This window comes from Alnus glutinosa, chromosome 3, assembly GCF_958979055.1.
Source record: "Alnus glutinosa chromosome 3, dhAlnGlut1.1, whole genome shotgun sequence".
In the NCBI taxonomy this organism is placed as follows: Eukaryota; Viridiplantae; Streptophyta; class Magnoliopsida; order Fagales; family Betulaceae; genus Alnus; species Alnus glutinosa.
In genome coordinates, this window is record NC_084888.1 from 37899905 (window position 1) to 37922464 (window position 22560).

At 36.9% G+C, this 22560-nt stretch overlaps 2 protein-coding genes across 4 annotated transcripts; one reads left to right on the plus strand and one right to left on the minus strand.

Moving 5' to 3' along the window:
* Positions 1-11611: 11611 nt before the first annotated feature.
* Positions 11612-15058, plus strand: LOC133862886 (methylesterase 17). Its single transcript, XM_062298798.1, has 4 exons — positions 11612-11960; positions 12081-12221; positions 14398-14532; positions 14635-15058. Exons 1-4 carry the CDS (start codon positions 11706-11708, stop codon positions 14914-14916), a joined length of 813 nt encoding a protein of 270 aa, XP_062154782.1. The 5' UTR covers positions 11612-11705; the 3' UTR covers positions 14917-15058.
* Positions 15059-15241: 183 nt separating this feature from the next.
* Positions 15242-19772, minus strand: LOC133862885 (probable inactive receptor kinase At5g58300). 3 transcript variants are annotated; one of them, XM_062298796.1, is made up of 4 exons: positions 19622-19772; positions 19392-19517; positions 16789-18181; positions 15242-16253 (listed from the first exon to the last, which is right to left on the minus strand). In XM_062298796.1, exons 3-4 carry the CDS (start codon positions 18101-18103, stop codon positions 15634-15636), a joined length of 1935 nt encoding a protein of 644 aa, XP_062154780.1. In that variant the 5' UTR covers positions 18104-18181; positions 19392-19517; positions 19622-19772; the 3' UTR covers positions 15242-15633. The 3 variants fall into 3 exon arrangements, with proteins under 3 accessions (XP_062154780.1, XP_062154781.1, XP_062154779.1); XM_062298797.1 differs by having other exon boundaries at positions 19388-19517; XM_062298795.1 differs by lacking the exons at positions 19392-19517; positions 19622-19772 and adding an exon at positions 18579-18746.
* Between the last annotated feature and the right edge of the window lie 2788 nt (positions 19773-22560).

Here is a 22560-nt window from a genome sequence, read left to right on the forward strand (position 1 = left end):
GTTAACAATAGACCACGACGTGCTCGGAAATTAAAATAACAAAAATAATAAAATGACCATAGACTATGACAAAGTCAACACACTTTGGTCAACAAAGATGAATGACTTATCGTCCTGAGCCCACAAGAAGAAATTTCTTCCTGGCCTGCCAAAGGAATCAAACCATTTTTATTTAAAAAAAAAAAAAAAAACACAACCTATCACGTCCGCAATGTATCTTGATGAACAGAAGTGGTAAAATTCTAATTGGTTATGAATTTATTTCGTCTGAATTTTCTTTTTTCTTTTTCTAATGTATATAATTCAGGTGTTGAATGGTATTGAAGTAGCAAGCACCAACAAATTTCGGGAATCCATTTCAAGGGGCAACGCAACCGGGGTTTACTGGGACCAAAGAAAATGCTAATTATACAAGTACCAAAATGGTCAGCTACGAATATAGGAACTACGAAGGCTTCTCAATTGACCTAAGCTTAAGAGTTAATTGGTCAGAATCTCAAGTCTCTGCATTCAATAGTTGTTTAATTACCAGTGTTTCCCAACACTGCTCCTGGAGTTGGAAGAAAATCCTGCAACTCAGGGTCATTGCTAAGAACTTTATTAAGTTTCAAGTGGGAGATGGGCATAATATTTTTGTATGGTATGATAACTGGCATCCACTTGGTTGTTTGTATGACAAATTTGATTATAGGCTTTTGCATAATGCATAACATTTTGTTGGCCCTAAACTATCTTCAATCATTAGAGGTGGTTCTTGATTTTGGCCGAATGCACGATCTGAAGCCCTTTTGGAGATTCAAAGCCGGTTGCCTGAGGTCAGTATTGGTGAGGTGGATCAGCCGGTTTGGGGCACTAGAAGTGGGGTTTTCTCTAGTTCTGAAACCTGGGAAGAGTTAAGAGATAAAAAGCCTAAAGTGGAATGGTATGGGGTAGTCTGGTTCTCTGTGGCTATTCCTAAGCATGCTTTCTTTCTATGGCTTGCTTTTCAAGATGCTATTACTACTAGAGAGAAGATGTGTAGATGGGGTTACACGGGTGATATTCTCTGCCTTTTCTATAGGTTTAAACAGGAAAGTTTAGCTCACATTTTCTTTGAGTGTAGCTTTAGTAGGAGGATATGGAGATCCATCATAGCTGACTGTAAGGTGCTGGATCCTCCAGATGATTGGGATTTGATTGTGAAATGGAGCTCGGCTAGTATGAAAGGGAAGAATTTACACTCTACAGCCCGTAAACTCTGTTTTGCTGCTACATTTTACAATTTGTGGATGCAAAGAAATTGTCTTGTTCATGGTAGAAATCCCAAGACGGAAGAAGCTCTTCTTTCTAAAATTAGATGGAAAGTATAATCGAGGATTCTTTACAAGTTTCCTCAAAATTGCTAAGAGATCGGGAGTTGTGTTTGGACATTGGGATGGGGTTCTGGTCTGTTTGTGTTAATGGTTTGGATTTGGGAGGATGCTTTTTGCAGAGTTGCAGTCTCGGCTCGTTCTCTTGGAGGCTTTGTGTCTTTACGGTTGTAAGGTTTTGTTTGTTTAGTATGTTCAGTTGCTGGTTTTTCTAATAGAAATTGTGTTGAGCCTTGGTTGGGGGGTTTGTCCCTAACTAGGTTGTTGGATCCAGTGGTTACTGGAGAATTGTATTCTTGAGTTTGGGCTATAAAAGTATTAATTCATCCAAAAATAAAAAAATAAAAAAGTTTAATGTTTGGCCTTTACTCGTTCGGATGGGTGAAAAGATAAAGTAGAAAAGTGATTGACCGCCAATAATCAAGATGTTGTGTTTTAATGGGTCGGGGTTCACTTTGTAATTTTAATTTTAGGAGATTTCGGGTAAAGAATGAGAGAGGGTCAGGAGCTTACGGTGCTTCGGATAACTCGTGATGCAGGACTTACTTGCCTAGAACACCGCGAAAGCCTGAGCCCGAACACAAATTGAAGCCCCTTTCAATTTCGATTAGGGATTGCAATCCACGTACAGAAACATAATTCTTAAGCATGGAGAGAATAAACACAATTATTTTAATATCAGCCGTGTAAAATTACCACTTATTCTAAAAATTTAAGTTAATAAAAAAATAAATTTCATCATTTAATCAATATTTTAATAAGCTGACTTTAAAAATTACGAACTACACAGTGACCTTTGGTGGTAATAATCATAAACTTGAAATTTTTGGTGGAAATAAATCAAAACATTGAGAGGTGGTAGTTTGTAAAACGGTATGACCGAGAGGTTCAGGAAAAGGGTAGGATCCAGCCAAGTGACCCAGTGGCCGAGACAGTCGGCCCGAACCGAAAAATAATCTTCAAGCCAGCCCAAAAATTTACTAGCCCAAATCCAGACCGAAAAAAGAAGTGGGCTCACCATAGGAGGACACTTTTTCACTTGTTTAGTTGTTTGCACTCGGACGGGCGACTGTTCACTCTTCCGCAGTTCTTCTTCGCTTCGGAAGACAGACGGACGGACGGACCGACGACAGCTTCAGTTCTTCTTCGCAGAACGCAGTTCTTCTTCTTCGCAGAGTACTAATGACCAGCCAAAGATTGTCAAACCATTACATTATGATGGTATATTGGCGGAGGAAATCAAGTCAAACACGGTCGATCGGGTCGTTATTCTTTTTGATTTGTCAATATATAATGCAAATGGATTACATTATGATGAGAGGTAATGGATATTGCTACCACAATTAACCCCTTTGGTTTTGTAACCAATTATTCACCTTCCGACGTCATTAGGCATAGATGAATTATATATTTTCTTCTTTGAGGTAGAAGTCTTTAACTCATTGGTGTTGTATTTAGTGAGAACCAAACGGGAATGGAACCTTCCAAAAGAGAGTTGTTTGGTGTTAAATCCTTATACAGTGTCATGGGTTATCAGGATGGTTTTCGTTTCTCTTGAAAAAGTGTTTGGCGGACTAAGGTGGTTTCATTGAGGGTGGCCTTTTTTGGTTGATCGGTGGCCCTAGGAAATATCCTTATCGTGGACAATTTTTGGAAGTTGTGCAGCATGCCATCGTGGTTAATTGGTGTTGTATGTGTAAAAGCAATGAGGGGGAGTACGTGAAAAAAAAAAAAATAAATAAAATTCTTTCTTTCTTGGGCACCTTTTGGCGGATCATACTTCTTTTTTCTTTCTCCTTTTGTAAATTCAGTTTGGGAAGTGATGGTGAGAGAGAATCCCCATTTTTTCAGTGTGTATCATATCAGGTTATCAGTAATGAAGCAAGAACTATTAGGGAGACAAAACATGATGTGTTTTGCACCCTCACAGATTCCTTAGGCTCCTGCATATACAGATCATCCCATGCCTGGTAATTTCTCATTTCATTATTTCATGGCCATGAAAGAGAACTACTGTCATTAAAATTTTTTTGGATGAATAACTGTCACAAACCCTGTTACCAGTCAACCTTACCTCAACTCCACAAGTCAAGGAGCATCCAGCTTTCACGTGATATATGGAGACCTGTGCTTGACAATCCTGCTATGGGCGCGACACCATGCTCATGGACAGCTTCTAAACCTCCTGTTATCAATCAACCTTATCTCAACTCCACAAGCCAAGGAGCATCCAGCTTTCACAAAATAGAAACCCTTGTGGTTGACAATTTCCATTCCTCCAACGCTGGAAACAAGTAAGAATTTTTTATTTATTTTTTCTGCGTTTGCATATTCTTTAATTGCAAAGTCATCGTGCCCATTTAATTGGTTCATGTTTGTGCAAGTAGTTATGCTTTTTATATTAGTATTTACTTGTAATTCATTTTGTCCAACTTGCTACTTAGTTCATATATAATTCATTTATTTCATAGTCTTGTTGTACAGAAAAAGCCTTTCATTCTGACTCTAAAATGAAAATTAGGTAACCTATATAGCTACTTTTATATAGACAAAAACAACTCGAGTAATATTTTTTATCCGTTGATAAAATGTTTTGAGGTCGAAGAAGAGATCTTATCTCAGTTTTCTATTTGAATATTTGGCTTGACAAAACTATGTCCTTGTTGCAGTACGATGGCTCCTTTTGTCCAACCAACTAATTAAATGCTTCACCATAATTATTCGAAGAGTGCATAACGGCATGAATAAGCTCACACTAGCTCTTCAATTTGGGATCCAATTAAGGATATTCCTTGAGAGGCATCGAGAAGGAATTGGAATGTAATAATATCTATTCCTACAGATACAGAAGAAAAGGTTTTCTATTGATTCAAACGTTATACCTACAGGATAGGGATAGAGAAAGAGGAAAAAATCGATACACACAGCGTCTAGTATCCATCGTTTACGGCTAGGACTACTGGGGTATCTAATCTCATTCGCTCCCCTAGCTTTCGTCTCTCAGTGTCAGTGTCGGCCCAGCAGAGTGCTTTCGCCGTTAGTATTCTTTTCGATCTCTACGCATTTCACCACTCCACCGAAAATTCCCTCTGCCCTTACCGTACTCCAACTTGGTAGTTTCCACTGCCTATCCAGAATTGAGCCCTGGGATTTGACGGCGCACTTTGGGATTATCCGTTAGAGGCGACGTTGCAGCTTGCACCGAATAATGAGGACAGCTTCTACAACGATCTGCCAACACTGATTGACATTAATTATTGGTGAGTTTTAATGATTTCTGAGATAGAATTTGCATAATCATAACCTCTTGATTTTATTACTAGAAGACCCCTTTAAAGTTCTCGTCTTTCGGACTAGAAACTTGTACACCATTTTTCTTAGATATTTGAATACGTTATTCTTTGATTTTTTGTGTGGTAAATACTTTTCTATATATATGGCGCATATAGTTAAATGAACCATATGTGAAAAAAATGGGAAAAAGAACGAAAGAATTTGAGAACCACTTTTGGAAGCTGAATTAATTTCATGTAGAATCAATCAAGTGTGTAAGAGAGAATAGAGTTTTGATTGAGGGTAGTGTTAAAGACAAGAACAGCGGAATAGGTAATTTTGTCATTGTTAACAGGAAGCTCAAACTCTCTCTCATCTACTCTTTCTCAGCTCTTTGAAGAAAAAACAAAACTGCCCTGCAAAAATCTTCCCGTTCTCAACCATGTAGGAGGGCCTCCACACCACCACCACCCTTATAAACGTTTTCCATGCCCTTTGGTTTCCTTCTCTCTTTTCCTTTTAGTTTTCAACAGCTTTTTTTGTTTGCGGTTTGGATCTTTAGATCTACCGCAACCTCTCCACCCACACAAGCCATGTGCCCCTCCTCTACCATTTCCAATTACCTCTCCTTCCACCAATATTGTCCTTTGTTACAGCACGTGTATGCCACACATTGCCACGACACACTTGGCTACACACGCCACCACCCTCTTATGTTTCTTAGGTAGATTTGATGAATCTTTACCCTTGCTCCTCAAGCTCTTTTCTGGTGGAGCCTTTTACTACAAAGAATATTTCATATCCAGATCTGAACTTCAGGATACACTAACTTTGTTGTCATTTGTCTAATAGTCTAATGTGGGAACTCATTATCTACTTGTACATATATCTCTTAGACGTCACAGATAATTCTGCAGTTGGTTTAAAGCTAAGAACCTTTTTGATGCTGTCCAAGACACTCGTAGATTTTCACATTGGGCCGCTACAACTAGCACTGTTAACAGCATTCCCGCATCCTCTTTCCATCTTAAGGATCACTCTCCGAGGCTGTGGAATAGATTGCTACATAAGTAGTGTTATTTTGTTGGTCTTTGATTTGGTTTCTGTAACTTTCTTATTTTGTATTGTTTTGCTGTTGTAATTCTTATACTCATCTATTAAAAAAAATGGATAATTTTGCCATTGAATGTGGAGAAAGTACAATTTCATTATCAATTAGAGAATATATTAATGAAATCTTTAGAATAATGCACGTGCTCCGCATATCTTTTCGTGGATTCTACGATCCCTCGGCAGTCGGCACCATACCCAATGAGACAGAAGTCTTGTAGCGGGGATAATCCTTTTTTTCTATGAATGATTCAAATCAAGTTGGCCGGTAGAAGAAGACTTCTTTTTGGGGTTCTAGTCCGTGCAGAACACATTTGAATTTATGAGTTCATATATAGTAGTTGACTTTTATGATATATAGTTAGTTTATATGTAAATTGGAAATTGATCTTTTTTTTTTTCTTTTTCTTTTTTGGTATTCTGTTAGTGTAGACTTAAACTTAATTAGCTGGAGTTTCACTTAATTTCAGTCTCTCATTCAAAGATCTTCGAGTGCATCCAGTTTCAGTTGCTTAAAAAGCCAAGTCATGCGCGCATGGCCACTTTCTTGGGGTTGGGAAACTCTCTTTCACTGCTTTGATTTCCAGACCGTATGCGGCAAATACCTATTTGATTAGTTTTTAAGGTATTTTTTGTAATAATATATCCGTTGAGAATTAGAAATTTTATTTATAATTGTGTATTTTTGTCTTAAATTGTGTATCTCCTTTGAACTACTCTTTGATGTCCTGTTAGCAAAGATGAGAGTTAATTATAGATTGAATCACTCTATTATTCGTAAAACAATTTGGCAAAAATCACTCATTTTTTTAAAGGAAAGCAAGGACAACGATGGTAACATTAAGTCATTTCAAAAAATTCAAGAACTTTATTTATTTATTTTTTTTACATGTCCACATAAAAGAGAGGATGAGAGATTCGAACTAGTGATCTCCCCTTCATGAGGTGTGGTCCCCAACCGATTGAATTACCTCTTGAAGACTTTAAGAACTTAATTGAAACAGCCAATGGTTTGACATATTCTTCAAAGGCCATAATTATAAATTGTCTGATAAAAAAAATTAGATTTATGCTACCATCAATTGCAGCATTAGTTTTTACTTTTACTATTATATCACGTGACTCTTTGCCCATTGGTGTATGTAATGCTTATTTAATTTTACTTGCGAAGAATTGATAATAGTGAAATTGTCCAAAAAGTTATTGACTTTTGCCTTTATAATAGATTAAAAAAAAAAAAAACCAAAAGAGTTTCCAACTTTGACAATTAAATTAATGAGTTTTACTCGTTTGACAAATAGGTCCATCGATCTGTCAAAATTTTCGTCCAATCTATAATGAAAAATTTAACATTTATAGATGGTTTTACCTTCTACTCATCTCTATAAGTTTACCTCTGTCACTTTGTAGGGTGAATCTTTACCCCTGTTATACCTTTTGTGAGCTGGACGGGGTTGAAGTCACTCTCATTGTCCCTTTAAGAGGTGGAACCCCCTTTCACGGCCTCCTTTTGTGGAAGTGGAGGGTGACTGTCGGTGAATCTCCACCCTTTTTTTTAAAATATATATATTATAAGGCGTAATTACTTATGTGGCAAGATGACATGTTTGGATCATTGGTTTGACGTGGACGAATGTAAGTGGTGGCAATTTTTCATTTAAGAACATAATTTTATTTTAATTGATTTCCTCATGTTTGTTTTTTTTCCGTAACGAGGTATTGGATTTGGATTTTATATTTACGGAATAAATTTGTTGTCACGAAGATATTGGAACTGATTTGCACATTTCGGTTTCCTAGGGCGAGTCCACGTGAAAACAGGTTTCCGTTGAAATTTTGGCATTCCCCTCCCCCCAGTTTTTCATACATCTCACGTGTGAGTAGTGGGAGTTTGAAAAGTGTGGTATGGGGGAGGGGGGAAGGTGTGTCATGTGTGTACTGTCACGCATTCATACAAATTAAAAAACAACAAAAAAGAAATAAAGGCTTCTCTTCTGTCACGCACTCATGGAGACAATCATGCGTGGACTGACCACCTCTCGTCTGTTAAAGACGCTTCCATTGAGCAAAATTGTCTTCCGGTGCCCCCCACAGTAATTATTCAAAAATAATAATTAAATGACGTGGTATATAACTTAAGGTAATATATATATATATATATATATATATATATATATATATAGATAGGAATGCATATATATCTGCCACCAGAAAGAAATAAAAAATAAAATAAAATTATTAATGGAGTATTTATTAATTAAGAAAAGGGTTGTGATTCATGCACAACTCTTAGCGCAACTCCAAAGGCACATTGAGGTTGGACTCACACATGAGTTTCACTCTATATATATATAAATTGTCTTTTTAGCATTTTTCTTAAAGAAATATTAGTTATCCCCTGTTTTAGGATGATGGATTTTGGCAGTTAAATCAAGTTCTGAGCTGGGGACCATTCTTTTTCTAATTTTCTCGATGATAAGTGATAACGACTTCCTTTCTCGGATGCTAAACTGTATGCTTTTTATATCTCAAATGCCAGCCGCTTAAATGATTATCTAATTAGTGCCTTTTTTCTTTCTTTGACTTGTAATCAATGGAGCCTTCCATTCAACTCTTACTTAATCGTCCACTTCCATTTAACATGGCGTGCCTCATCCATGAAACCCCTTTAGGCTTTAGGCTAGCTATGGTAGTTATTTATATATTTATCTAGAGTGGAAGATCAACTTGTAGCTCTAAAGAAATCTTGAAACAATATTCAAGTGGCCGGGTTTAAATCATATAATATCTATGTTTTATATATATAGTTTCAAATTGTTATACAAGATCAAATGACAATTAAATGGGTGTTATCTAAAAGTCAAACTAAGTTGAAAAGACTTACTTTAGCATTTGTGAATGGTAAGTTAATAAATATCCATTTGATCAAAATCTTTTTCATTTCATTTAAAATGAAAAAACTCAACTCTAAAATTATAAGATGAACATTGCTTTAATTAAAAACCAAAATTCAAAAAAAAAAAAAAAAAACCTTGTAATTGTTAGTTCTACAACAAAGTAATAAACAGTAGTTGCATGTACATCTCGTTTATCCTTCTTCCTCTCGATCTCTTCACTTTACATGCTTAATTTTAATGGCGTCTAGTAGTTGTCAGATTCTGAATTAGAATGCACATTTTTCAAACCAAAATCCACATTCAGATATATTATTATTATTATTATTATTAATAACAACAATAACAACTCTTTTATCGTCTGCATTTCTATCAGAAGCATCCAAAAGGACAATGGTTGACGACTTCTTTTTTATTCTTTTGTTGAATGGCTGACAGCATATCTCCTATTAATAAGATGGGTGAAGATTGAAATGACTTTTTCTCCACTAGTTAATTTGGAAGTAGCTACTAGCTAGCTAGACCCCAATATCTGAAAGCTACGTACGTACCCCCTCACCTTCAATCATTCAAAATTCAAATGCTGTTGCCTCTGAAATGAGAATGCCAATTTTCTTCATCAAATTCGCACACACAGTAACTGGTTTAGTGTGAATGAATTCATGAGTCCTGCAATAATAACCCAAGTACAATTGAGATGGGCAAGCTACCGGTTACTCATTGTTAGAGCACTAGCAGCAGATTCTCAACCATTTTTCCTATATTTAGGGAACAAAACTACTTTTTACTTCCCTATAAAAAAATACCCCACAATAGATTCTCTTACTTTTCCCTATATCAATTAAATATTATTTTTTTACTCTTATTTTATTATTTTTCTCTCTTTCCTACTTTTTCTCTCTTCCCTATATCAATTAATTATACTTCTTTTATATTAAAATAATACATAGGGAATGAATAGTAGACATGTATACATAGGGAATCACTATTCATTCCCAACTCCCTCATCTAAATATAGGGCATCTGCTGTGGGAGGTTTTTTGATGTTTTTCATGAAATTTTCCCTAAATATAGGAAAGGGAACCAATATAGAGTAACTGCTACTAGTGCTCTTAGGGCTTAATTTGTGCCCCGCTCGTAATCCAAATTATCCAACTCAACCCATCAAATCCGAATCTGCCACCGCATTAATAACTAGCTTCCATATTCTATAGAAGAGTTAATCTACTAATAAATATGTAAAACTACGTAAAACAAACCACCACTTAAAACAGTTATACTCTAAAAACAAACAGCACACGTAGGGTAAAAGAAGACTTCCGTCTCCTTCCTCTCTTTCGAGTTTTTTGAAGTCATTGTCCTTGTTTTTATTAAACATTTTCACTAATTTAAGTACTGAAATTATTTCTTCAAGCTTTTTCACTAATTTGTTTGATTATAACTAATCAACTTTTCTCTAATTGAAAATCAATCGTTTGAAGCTCTGTTGCCATTGGATAGACTATTGTTTTTAAAGATGTTGAGGTCATGAGCTCATTTCCCAATGCAAGTTTGTCCCAGCTGTTCTTTTTCTTTATTGTCCGTACTTTCTCGGAATTATTGGACGGTATGACTGTTGCCTGTTGGGGCTGTTGTCAGGGGAGGAACTTCTTTTACTATTCAATCACGATCCGGATCCCTTGTTGCCACCTTCTTCCCGGCTAAATGCTTTTGCTCCTTTTTCCCTCCTACAAATTAAAATATGCACTAAAAATCCCCCAACTTTCTGGAGGCTTCACTAATAAAAATTTTTATTTGTTATGTTAACATGAAAAATCATGTCGATCACCTGAAAAAGAAAAAAAGGAAAAAAAATTATAAAGCTTTTTCCTTTTTTAATGAGCAAAAGTTTTATTTTCTACCGGAGCCGCTAATCTAACTTATCTAAGCCTACTACCCTAGTGCTTGCTGACAACATGAAATGAATTGGACAGATAATGTCGTTCTCGTTAACCTTATTAGAAGGAGTTGATTTGGTCAGAGGTTGAATATATTATTATTGGATTTTTTTTTTCTTTCTTCCTCCGTGTTTCTTTCTTCCCATTGGCTGGGCGGAGATTACGATATTTTGTGGCATTTTGTGACCAACGGGGGACAGTGAAGAGATAAGGAAAGCATTACGTTCATCAAATCCATATATTAAAATAACCTGCAAGCATAAACAAAAAGGATGTTTTTTTTTTTTTTAAAATCCCTTCTCATATATGAAAGAGACGAACTGGTCAAATGTTCAGGGTTCTAAAGAATCCCTAATACACAAAGTCACGGCATAGCGATGAGAGTTTCTTTCACCCAAGCAAAATAGACTAAGACCATTACATAATAAAGCTGCTTAAAAACCTAGACAACATAAAAATGCATCTACATCACTATAAAACCCTACTTGAATCGGGAGAGGCACACAAACTAAGCTATCAAACATAAACAAAAAGGATGTTTTTATTGTTGGCATCCAATACGTGTATATATTAAACAAATACATTTAAAAAATAAATAAAAATCACTTAAAATAAGGAAATATAATTGAGTACAATACTGGACAAATGCATTTTTAAAATCAACTAGTTAATAGGATAAAAAGAAATTCATTTCTAAAGTAAGATGACCGAATTTCTGTCCAACTTGGAGAACTTAGTGTATAAAATTATTACGTGTTTTTTTTTTTGTTGGGATTACGTGTATTTTCAGTATTCAAGAAGTAAATGCTTTTTTAATAGTTGTGCATTTCTCACGTCTTAATTTGGTGCCATATCAACCAGTCGATAAAACCATGTACGTTGACTAAAAATTTGTTATGATGGACCCGAGCCCATGTTGACAAAACTCGAAAACTATTGGAATAATGGGATTAATTAGAAGATTAAAAAAAAAAAAAAAAAAAAAAAAAAGCAAAAAAGCAAAAATGATGGCCCCGTATGACTATCCCCAACTCCATATAAACATCAACATCCATTCAACAACCGGGAAGAAATTGTAGATCAAGATATAGAGCAGGATTGAAGGAGGAGGGCTAGCGCTGGCATCAATATATATATTGGCCATGGGAGATGAGGGTGGTATGACGGAGATGGCGGTACCCTTGAAGCCACACTTTGTGCTGGTGCATGGTATAAGCGGGGGAGCTTGGTGCTGGTACAAAATCCGGTGCCTCATGGAGAATTCCGGCTACAGGGTCTCGTGTATTGACCTCAAAAGCTCCGGAATTGATCAGACCGATCCCAGTTCCCTTCTCTCTTTTGATGATTACAATAAGCCGCTCATGGACTTCATGTCTAATTTGCCCGACAACGAACAGGCATGTGCTGGTCTTTAATTCTCGATCGTTTTAATCGTGTCATTTTTATTTTTTTTTAATGGTACGGCTTTCGCAATCTCTAATGATGTTTTTTTTTTATTCTTCTACTCGATCGATCAGGTCATATTAGTGGGGCATAGTGCCGGAGGACTGAGTGTAACTCAGGCGACTCATAAGTTTGCAAAGAAAATTCGGCTAGCTGTGTATGTGGCAGCAACGATGCTAAAGTTGGGCTACCTCACAGATGAAGACGTCAAGGATGTAAAGTCTTTCCTTACCATGATCACCCTTTAATTTGGGTTTTTTTTTTTTTTTTTTTTTTTCCATATATCTCATTAATTACTTGAATCAATTGGCTAAAGCATTGAAATGAAGCTAAAAGTCATTCAATTCAGGCTAGCTAGCTAGCTTGGTGTACTGTAGAGTTGTAGGGTGTGGTCCTTCCTAGTGATGGTGATGGTGAGCAGAGTTTCAAAGAGTGTTAGGCCTTGTGGGGGCAATTCAGAATTCACAGTTACCCACCTACTCTGCTCTACAAGCGTTACCGGCCACAAGAAAACAAAATGAGTGGTTGTCTTTGCCTTACCACTTACCAATTACGAATACTCGATAAGGCGGCCAGGTACGTGTGAATGCTGCTCCCATAGGCACGTGGCTCGCATGCACCTCATAGGAATCCAAAATACTAACGCACCTGCCTTACCTGTGACTATATCCCTAACCGCACGTCTCATGGATTCGGCTTCCCATCGGTATTTTAAAACTACCGAAAGTATTGTAGTGGAAAATCCATCAAACAGTACTGTTTTTCATTTTAAAAAATTTAATAAATTTAAAAATTATAAAAACAATAATAATTAATAACAAAAAATATTAAAATAAAAAAAAGCTTAAGGAGTGGCCGGCCACCCCATTATTGGCCCCCTTGGCCGATTTGGGGTGGACGAACCACCCCAGTTGGCTTTGGAGGTGGTCCGGCCACTCCCAAAAGGCCAAAAAACAAAACAAAAAAAAATTTAGGGTTTGAGGGGTGGCCGGACCACCCCCAAGAACTTGGGGGTGGTTTCGACCACCCCATACAGCTGATCTGGGGGTGGCTCTTGCAACTCCCAAAGCCTTTAGGGGTGATCTGGCCACCCGCAAAACCCAAACCTTTTTTTATTTTATTTTTTTTTTCTAAGCCTTTTAAGGGTGGCCGGACCACCCCCAAGGGCCTGGGGGTGGTTTCAACCACCCCATACGGCCAATCTGGGGGTGGCTCGGCCTTTGGGGGTGATCCGGCCACCCCCAAAATCCAAACCTTTTTTTTTTTGTTTTTAGTTTCTAGGCCTTTTAGGGGTGGTCGGACCACCCCCAAGGGCCTGGGGGTGGTTTTGACCACCCCATACAGCCGATTTGGGGGTGGCGGGCCTTTGGGGGTGGTCCGACCACCCTAAACCCCTAACTTTTTTTTTAGTTTTGTTTTTTGGCCTTTTGGGGGTGATTCGTCCACCCCAGATCGGCCAAGGGGGTGGTCCGACCACCCCCTTGGCCAATAATGGGGTGGCCGGGCACCCCCTTGGGCAACGCCGGTCACCTCTTATTTTTTTTTTTAATTATTATTATTTTTATAATTTTTAAATTTATTAAAAAATTTGCAAATTTTTTTAAGTGAAAAATGGTACTGTTTTCCACTACAGCACCATGCAGTAGTTTAAAACTACCGCATGGAAGCCGGATCCGCGTCTCAAAATTCAGTGTACTGTCAATTATCGCATGTTAAGTTCGAGTCATATTGATTCTGTAACGATTCACCTCTAATGATATAATATTGTTCGCTTTTAACTCCTCAAAATCAGATTTTTCATAAAATCACTCATCATGATACTACTCTCGCAAAAGCACGCTTAACCGCGAAGTTATGATAGGTTTACGGTTTTATAATGCGTTATGTCAAAGATAAATACGTTTATACATATAAGCACATTTCCATTCTCAAGGGACGTGAAACGTCACAAATACATACATATAAGTTTATATTGGCCAATTTTGAATCGTCCCATTTATTTAAACTCGCTTTCTAGTTCCCACCGCCTTAATTACAATCCTCTCTTCAATTATTATGGCTAGGCATGTCTGGTCGTCCGATGACCACCAAATCTTAATTTAAGCTTTTATTCTGTTCATTGCCAGGTGGAAATGGAATGGGTGTCAGCCGAATGAAAGCGCTCGTGTGCTAGTTTAGATTAGTTTAGTTTAGTTTAGTTTAGTTGGTTTTTTTATTTTCCCCTCTAACTAAATATTGCACATTTTCAGTACCTTTATTCAAGCTGCCTCCAATGATTGAGAATTGAGATGGGACAAAATTCAAAAGTTAATTCAACTGCTATCTAGGAGTATGAAATAATTAGGGTCATGAGTTAAAGTAATATTTAATCCTTTATTTTATTTCAAACAGGGAGTACCCGATTTATCTGAATTTGGCAATGTATATGAGCTACAATTCGGATCGGGTCCTGATCAACCTCCGACAAGCGCCCTTATCAAGAAAGAATTTCAACGCAAAATCATCTACCATATGAGCCCTCGGGAGGTAATTTTATTATTATTATTATTATTTTGTTGTCTTCTCGAAAAAATATATAATAATAATTTCCTCGATCATGACTTGCACGGGCCTGATTGTTTCCCTTAGGATTCGACACTAGCTGGGATGCTTTTGAGGCCAGGGCCGATCAAAGCATTACTGGATGCCCGTTTTGTGGACGATCATAACGTGGATAAGGTGCCGCGCATCTACATTAAGACAAAGCATGATCGAGTGGTCAAACCGGAGCAACAAGATGCGATGATCAAGAGGTGGCCTCCATCTGAAGTGTATGTCTTGGATAGTGATCACAGCCCCTTCTTCTCCACACCATTTCTGCTCTTCGGCTTCCTACTCAAGGCTGTCGCTTCTCGTGGTATAAAGCTATAAATTTTTTTTATTTTTTTTTCTTCTTCTCTTATTTGGTGGGTTGGGGTATTAATGGCAAATTAGTGAAGCGGTTTGTTTATTAGACATGCATTGTATTGGAATCAAAATAATTCAATAACATTCTCGATCATGTGTTAATTAAGATATATACTACTAAACTTTCCAATACAACAATATAGGATTGCAATTTGCAAATTTAAGAATTGAGCTGGAAGGAAAAGTGCCTATGCAGTAAAGATGGGCTTTTGTTGAGCATATCGGCCTAATTCTAATATTTTCTTAATATTCAAACGAGCCCAATCAAAGTGGTCTGGATGTTTAAAACTGAAAAGAAAACTGGCTATTCAATTCAGATCCAAGGCAACAACTTGATATATGCAGCAGGCAGCAGCTAGCCAAGCCAAGCCTACACATATTGTTTATGTTGGCATCCAAACTGCCTACACATATAGCTACAAATTTAATTACTAGCTTACCAGTACTACACGCAAATTTAATTACTAGTTTGTTCTGATGGTAGTAAGACTAAGAATCTTAAAACAAGACCTAGAATTGGAGATTATTTCATACATGAGTGCACAATATGAAGAAAGCCTTACCACTAAGCGGTGGCATGCATATATCCATATTGCCTTCCAAATTAGATGAAAATAGCTGTCGCTGAGTACCGAAACAGTCTTAGCTAGTTCCATTTAGCAGATCGAATACTAGAAGGCTTCATGGGGTTTGCAAATTAGACTCAGATTCAGAAGATGGGCGGTTCATCACCTCAGATTGCTGAATTTCCTCTATCATCCTGGCAACTTCATCCATATTGGGTCGCATGTCAGGCAACTTTGACACGCATGCCAGTGAAATCTGAAGCATCTGCACCATCTGCTCTTCAACATGTTGGTGTCTCAGCAGCTCCACATCAAAAACCTCAGCTGTCCATTCCTCGCGGACAACAGACCGGACCCATCTTGGGAGATCAACAACCACGTCATGGTGTCCTGGATGTTGGAATGGGACTTTGCCTGTCAGCATCTCAAGGAGGAGCACACCAAAGCTATAAACATCAGCTTTCTGAGTGAACTTCCGTGTTTCGACCACCTCCGGCGCACAGTATCCTGTGGTTCGGGAAATGGTAGCCGGGAAGTTCATTAGAGGAGTCAAGCCAACATCGGAGATGCAACCATCGAGGTCTTGAGTGAGTAGGACATTGCAGGACTTGATGTTGCCATGGCTACATTTACCGCCACCCTCAGAATGGATGTGGGCAATTCCCCTGGCGGTTCCGAGGAATATCTTGACTCTTGAATCCCAATCCAAGGGAGTCCTTCCCTCACCCCCGTTTCCTGTTTTATGTGTGGAAACATAAGAGTGGGAAAAAAATTATATGGTATCTTTACCAATGACGTTAGACAAAAGACACGTTTGACTGAATGTTTCATGTGTTCAGCCAAGTAGAGCTTCATTTTTTGGAAGCTGCAACTGCAAGTTTGATTCATGACAATGCCTATTGCCTTGGCGTTTAAGCAGATTACAACAAAAGAAGCATACGGTCTGCATATATCAATATCTAATTGGGTGATCTATCCCCGTTTCCCTATTTCGAATAAGTAGCGATTTAACATAATATTAGAGTACAAGTCTTGAGTTTCAACCTTATTTGCCGTCATTAATTTGTTAATTCAATTAAATATTTCATGTGTTGTATTTTATGTATTTAGGAGAATTTTGAACTTACATGTGAAAGAGAGTGTTAAAATATTAATTAAATGATTGAATTCACTATTTATTATCGGCTTAAACTTTTGGGACCAATGGAAAAGAAATGCAGAAGTCCAGTAATAAAATGATAGGATTTAACAGGGTTAAGCTTAAGCATACCATGCAAGAGTGCAAACAAGCTGCCAGCAGGCATGTAGTTGTAAACCAAAAGCTTCTCATCCTTGGAATAGTAATAAGCGCGGAGTGGAACAACATTTGGGTGCTGTCCGATCCTCCCTACAACTTCCATCTGTTGCTCAAACTCTTTCTTTACGGCAACAACTTCCCTCAACCTTTTCACTACCACTGTAGTCCCATCGTCCAAAACAGCTTTGTAGGCTGTTCCATAACTCCCCTTTCCAAGAACTTCGGCTGAAGCCCTCAATAAATCCTCAAGATCGAAGTTATAAGAGCATCCTTCAAAGAAGAACAGTTTGTTCTTCTCAGCTTCCTGAACCCCACTCCCAAAGTCCATAGGCTTCTCATTCCTTCCACTATGAGAGGCCTTCCCTTTGAATACGCCTTTGCCATTAATGCCATCACCATCACCATCACCAGCTTTCCTCTTCAGGCAGCATATGAAGATGATCAGAACTAGGAGAGAAAGCATTGCGGAGGCCCCAACAGCCAGAGCAATAATAGAACCAAGGCCAAATTTCTTGCTGGATATAGAATTATGGTTCTGTCGGGTCGTCAAAGAGTTTGACGAGTGAGATGGGGAAGGGGAAGGTGAAGTGGAGATTGTAGAGCAATGCTTGAGAGGCAGCCCACATAATAGAGAATTCCCAACAAATGAAGAAGATGGGAACTTTTGGAGGGAAAACGGAATCGAGCCATTTAAGTTGTTATAGCTCAGATTCAGAAGCTTGAGGTTTGGGAGATTCAGGTTGGGGATAACTCCAGAGATGGAATTCTTTTCGACATTCAGCACTGCGAGTCGTGTCAGATTCTGAATTGTGAGTGGTATATTACCAGAGAAGGAGTTATAGGAGATATCTAGCACGCTGAGTTTGGGGGAGAGAGAGGCAGGAAATAGACCAGAGAAGTTGTTATGCTGGAGGTATAAGTATTGGAGGGAAGGAATGGAGGGGATATCAGGAGGAAGGCTTCCATTGAGGTAGTTAGATCGGAGGCTAAGGAATCCAAGTGCATCTAGCCTCCCCAAGCTATTAGCTGGGATGGAGCCATATAGTCCAATTGCTGGAATATGGATGGCAATCACACGGGATCCATTTGAATTACAAGTAACGCCAACCCAAGAGCTGCAAATTGGAGCTCCCGAATTCCAGTTGAGTTTTCGGGCAGGAGGGACAGCAGCAGCAAAATCAAGGAGGGCTTGTCTGTCGGATTTTAAGTCGGCAATAATAATCACGGGAAAGATAGCGAGTATGAAGAGAAAGAGCATATGCATGGCAATGAAGGAGGGGGGCTTCATGGATATATATTTTTTTCCGTTTGAAAATGAAGAAATTATGCTGAGTCTTGACCTCAGCAATTAATTCTTGATGTTCTCCTGATTCAGCAAGATGAAAACCATTAGACAAAGTTAGCTGATCATGTTTTTGGGGGAAGCGGGGATCATTTGCTTGCCACCTTAAATTAAAAAAAAAAAAAAAAAACAAAACAAAACTACTGTCCAACAGTTTCCTCTAATATAAGCATCGAAAGAACCACTCAACTGAAGATGTGTTTGTTGGAGAAATTCACTGCTGATGTTGCCTTAACTTGAAGGCGTAGCAGTTACAGAGCAAATTATTCACTCTTTTCATTTAGAAATTATAGCTTTCTATTCTATTCAATGGAGAATAAAAGTTGCATGGTAATTTTTTCCTTAAAGATTACGAGGAACAAAATATATAGAACAAGTCAATGAAGAAATATAAACCACCATGATATTTGAAAACACTTACAAGAGACAGGTTCCATAAATCTGACAGGAATGTAAGTGAAGGATCCTCCTTAACCTTCTATGTACAACACTGAGGTTTCCTAGTTATTGAGAGAGAACATGCATTTCCAAAGCTTCTTTTACATGGAGTGGATTTTTCTTTAAACAGCTTTCCAGCTCAACTCTTTTATTTTGGGAAAGCAAAAGAGCACCTTTTTATAAAAAAGAAAGAAAGAAAAGTTGCAACTCGTATTCAGTACTTGGAACTTTGAAAAAAAATATAAAAAATCGACATACAAAAGCAAAGTGATTATAAAGAATCCAAGGAAAAAAATATAAACAAAGTCATGGTAAAGAAAAAGCAAAAGTGTGATTCTTCTTTGTTGGGTAAAAAGGGAAGGCATCGGCATCGTCTGCTTAAAATAGCTGGCCTGTTTTCTCCGAGCATTAATTAATTATATAGTTTTCTAATGGGCGCCAATAGAACATTACAGAAGAATAAAACATAATTAAGGATATCAACAATTAAGCTTATTGCACCTGCAGCTAATTAAAAATGAAAATCTGAGTGATCTTTCAAAAACTTTGGCGGTTATGTCCTGTGAAAAGCGACACTACCAAAGTCCTGATAAAAAACAAGATTTTCGGTCGCTTTCCGGCCACCTTTAAAAGGATTAATTAGTAGCACTCCTGTGGCCTCCATTTTGTTTAAATCTTTCTCCCCAAAAACGAGAGAGGCCCTGTTTAAGACTTAAAGCAACACACATGGCTTAAACATTCCCATGCATACACAACAATGCAGAAGCAAAAATTTCTTCTCAAATTACTCACTTACTAATCAGTGCCTGCGCATGCAGTTGAAGCTAGCTAGCTCTCAGATTGACCAGTTTTCTTCCATCCTCAACAAGCAACCACGTTGCTTCTTCCACTATCAACGAGAGAGAGAGAGCAATGAAAATATCTGGAAGGAAAACCAAAAAGACAAATTTTCATCTCTCAGCACCGATGTCGGCAAAGGTAAAAAAAAAAAAACAAAATAGAAATGCGCCTCTAAAGCTGTTTTACCCAACCAACAAGCAGCATTGTTTAAATGCCTTGCCGTCGTAACCGAAAAGAATATGGTAGCATTATTTGATTGAAGAACGAAAAGAAGAAAAGAAAGCATTCGTCATGCGTGGCTATCATGGTATTCGGGTTAGGAGGAGAGAGCAGAGATCGAGTACAAAGAAGGAAACGGACATGTGATGTGCTGCCTTTTAAGGTGACGGTTTTTGTTGGTAGAACTAACCTTGTTGCTATTCATTTACCATTTATGAGAATGTAAAATTAGGAAGAGATATAAAATTAATTGAAATTGCTTGCCTTCCTTCTTGCCTGCATGGCACGAAGCAGAGAGGGACAGGTGTCAGGTTTTTCTTTAAAAATGGTAATTCAATCCGGCTGGCTAAATCTGACAGGTGTCAGTTCCTGGGGCAATTTGTAAATAAGTGTGGGAGAAAAGTTAATTAACCCCAATTTCTTTTACAAATATTCCAAAAAAAAACATAGATGATGATGATGAAGATGAATTTAGAAATGGTTGATTAAAAACAAAGGAAAATTATTACGCATCATTCCTTGTTTTGACTTGATGCTCCACCAAAATTGAAAAAAAAAAAAAAAAAAAAAAAAAAGGCCTATTAATAAAGACAACTTGGGCTCACATGGTAGGACCCTTAAAAGTAAAGTACTTTTAGCCAACTCCTTAATTCATGCCTGAGACCCTATATAAATAGGCTCCCATATATATATATATATATATATTGTTAGTTTGTAGTGGCAGTTGACATGAATTTTGTTAGTTTGGTGTCATTTTCCAAGTACTTTTACGGAATAGAGAAAGTTAACGACAGAGGGTTCCCAAACCTACCAGGAGGCAATAAATTAAACTCGCATTAGAGTGAGACTCAACAATAACAATAATGCATGCTACCAATGCCAACCGCTATCGGTCATCCATAATAGAAGAACTAGCTCATAGGGATTTTTCACTATAATTTAAATTTAGAATTTTAACGCATTTTTATTGTATTTTTTTTCATTATAAATTAAAAAAATGTTTGTAAAATATATATATATATATATATATATATATATATATATATATATATATATATATATATATATATATATATATATATATATATCACACAATTTTCAGTAAAAACACAATAAAAGTTAAGACCCTTAATTTTATTTTAACCCCAAAAAAGTAATTTTTTTTTAAAAAAAAATATTTGGTCATGTAAGTGTAGTTTATAACGAAAAGAAGTATATAAAAAAAAAATTAGCAAAAAGAAAATCTAAATTTCAAATATTACAGCATAGATACTGTAGTTTTATCAATGGTCAAGATGGTGCTATAATTTTTTTTTACAGCACCTGAGCCAAATCCTACAAAATAAAAACAAAATTTTTCACTCAACATTTAATGCAATCAAACAAATCCTCTCACATTACGTTCAATGCTTAATCAAATAAATGTTTGTCTTATTTTGCTAGCTTTCAAAAGTAGAAAAACACTTCAAAAATTTTTTTTAAGTGAATCATACAAAAAAAAAAAAAAAAAAAAAAACCATTAAACATTCAAATATATTAAAAAAATTAAACCCTTAATTTTATTTTAATCTATATAAATTAAAACATGTTAAAATCTTTGTGCCCATATGAATAGTTTATAATTAACTCTTTAATGTTTTAAAAGCATTTCTATGAAGAAGAAAAATAGCAAAAAAAAAACCATGATTTTGATTATCAAAGCATAAAATAGAAAATTAGCAGGAATTTTTTATATTGTCGATTCCATACCTATTATATTTCAATTATATATAATTTTGAACATTAGAAAAAGCAAATGAACGGGGAAAAAAAAAAAAAAACTCATAAACATTCAAATGAAGAATTGCTCAACCAAAAATTTCACAAACAAAATGAAAACATATTTAAATCTCAACCAAAAATATAAAATACTAAAAAAACACCTGTCTTCATAAAAGAGTCCTACTTGTATTATTAATTGAGAGAGAAACTACTTGTATCATTAATAGAGAGAGAGATATATATTAAATAGACCGGTTCAATTTTATTTAAAAGAGCGGTTCAGTACTTGAAGGACCGATTTAGTCACTAAAAAATATGGGTTCATACCACGTGTCACCATTCTATGCTATTCTAAGAAGAAAAGAAAAAAAAAAAAACTCAGCTTTTTATATATATATATATATATATATATGATAAGATGGTAGTTGGCTGTTAGCACCCAGCTGTGATCCAATCCTTAATACTGGTGACTGGTGTTAATCCTTACATAAGGTCGACGCTTCTTCAGTTTAACATATATAGCGGCATGCCAGTAGACGCAGACGGAGTATGTCACTGTTAGTAAAAGTGCATGAGAGCTTATAGGACAGAGATAAAGAGTAACTTCTTTGTGCTTATTAACCATATACGTACTGGACTGGCTGCAACTCCTCGATCAACATTCATGGACATGAAATTTCATCTCAACATACTATCTACTATCCAGCGGAGGCACACTTGTGAACCCTCTCCAAATTTCATAACAGTTTGACTCTCAATCTTCCAAGTCCAATCTCAACCCTCCTCCGATGGAAGGAAATAAAGGAGGAAAAAAAGGTAAGAGCCCAAGGGAAGGAAGAAGGGAGCATAGATAACCACCTCTCTTCTGCGGGTTTTTTTTTTTTTTTTTTCAAAAAAAAAATATAGGCAGTCAAGAGGGACTGACAAATGATATTTTGAGGTGGGAGAGATAGAGAGAGAGAGAGAGAGAGAGAGGTTAAAAAAGAGATCCGTTCACGAATTCCCTTCCATTTTTACCCAGTTCCCAAGCGAAGTTTTGTTTTGTTTATGGTTTTTATAAAGAAACGAGTGTCTTCCTTGTCCTTCCCTCCTTCCCCTTTCCTCGCATTTACGACCAAACGGATCGTAGGACTAAAAAATGGAGC

Excerpts from the sequence above, each read along its gene's own strand:
- LOC133862886 (XM_062298798.1), top strand. The coding sequence starts at position 11,706 with ATGGGAGATGAGGGTGGTATGACGGAGATGGCGGTACCCTTGAAGCCA. Across the intron at positions 11,961-12,080 it reads ATTTGCCCGACAACGAACAG|GTCATATTAGTGGGGCATAG; the intron begins GCATGTGCTGGT and ends TCGATCGATCAG. Across the intron at positions 14,533-14,634 it reads ACCATATGAGCCCTCGGGAG|GATTCGACACTAGCTGGGAT; the intron begins GTAATTTTATTA and ends TGTTTCCCTTAG.
- LOC133862885 (XM_062298796.1), bottom strand. The coding sequence starts at position 18,103 with ATGAAGCCCCCCTCCTTCATTGCCATGCATATGCTCTTTCTCTTCATA. Across the intron at positions 16,254-16,788 it reads CTTGTTTGCACTCTTGCATG|GAAACGGGGGTGAGGGAAGG; the intron begins GTATGCTTAAGC and ends CACATAAAACAG.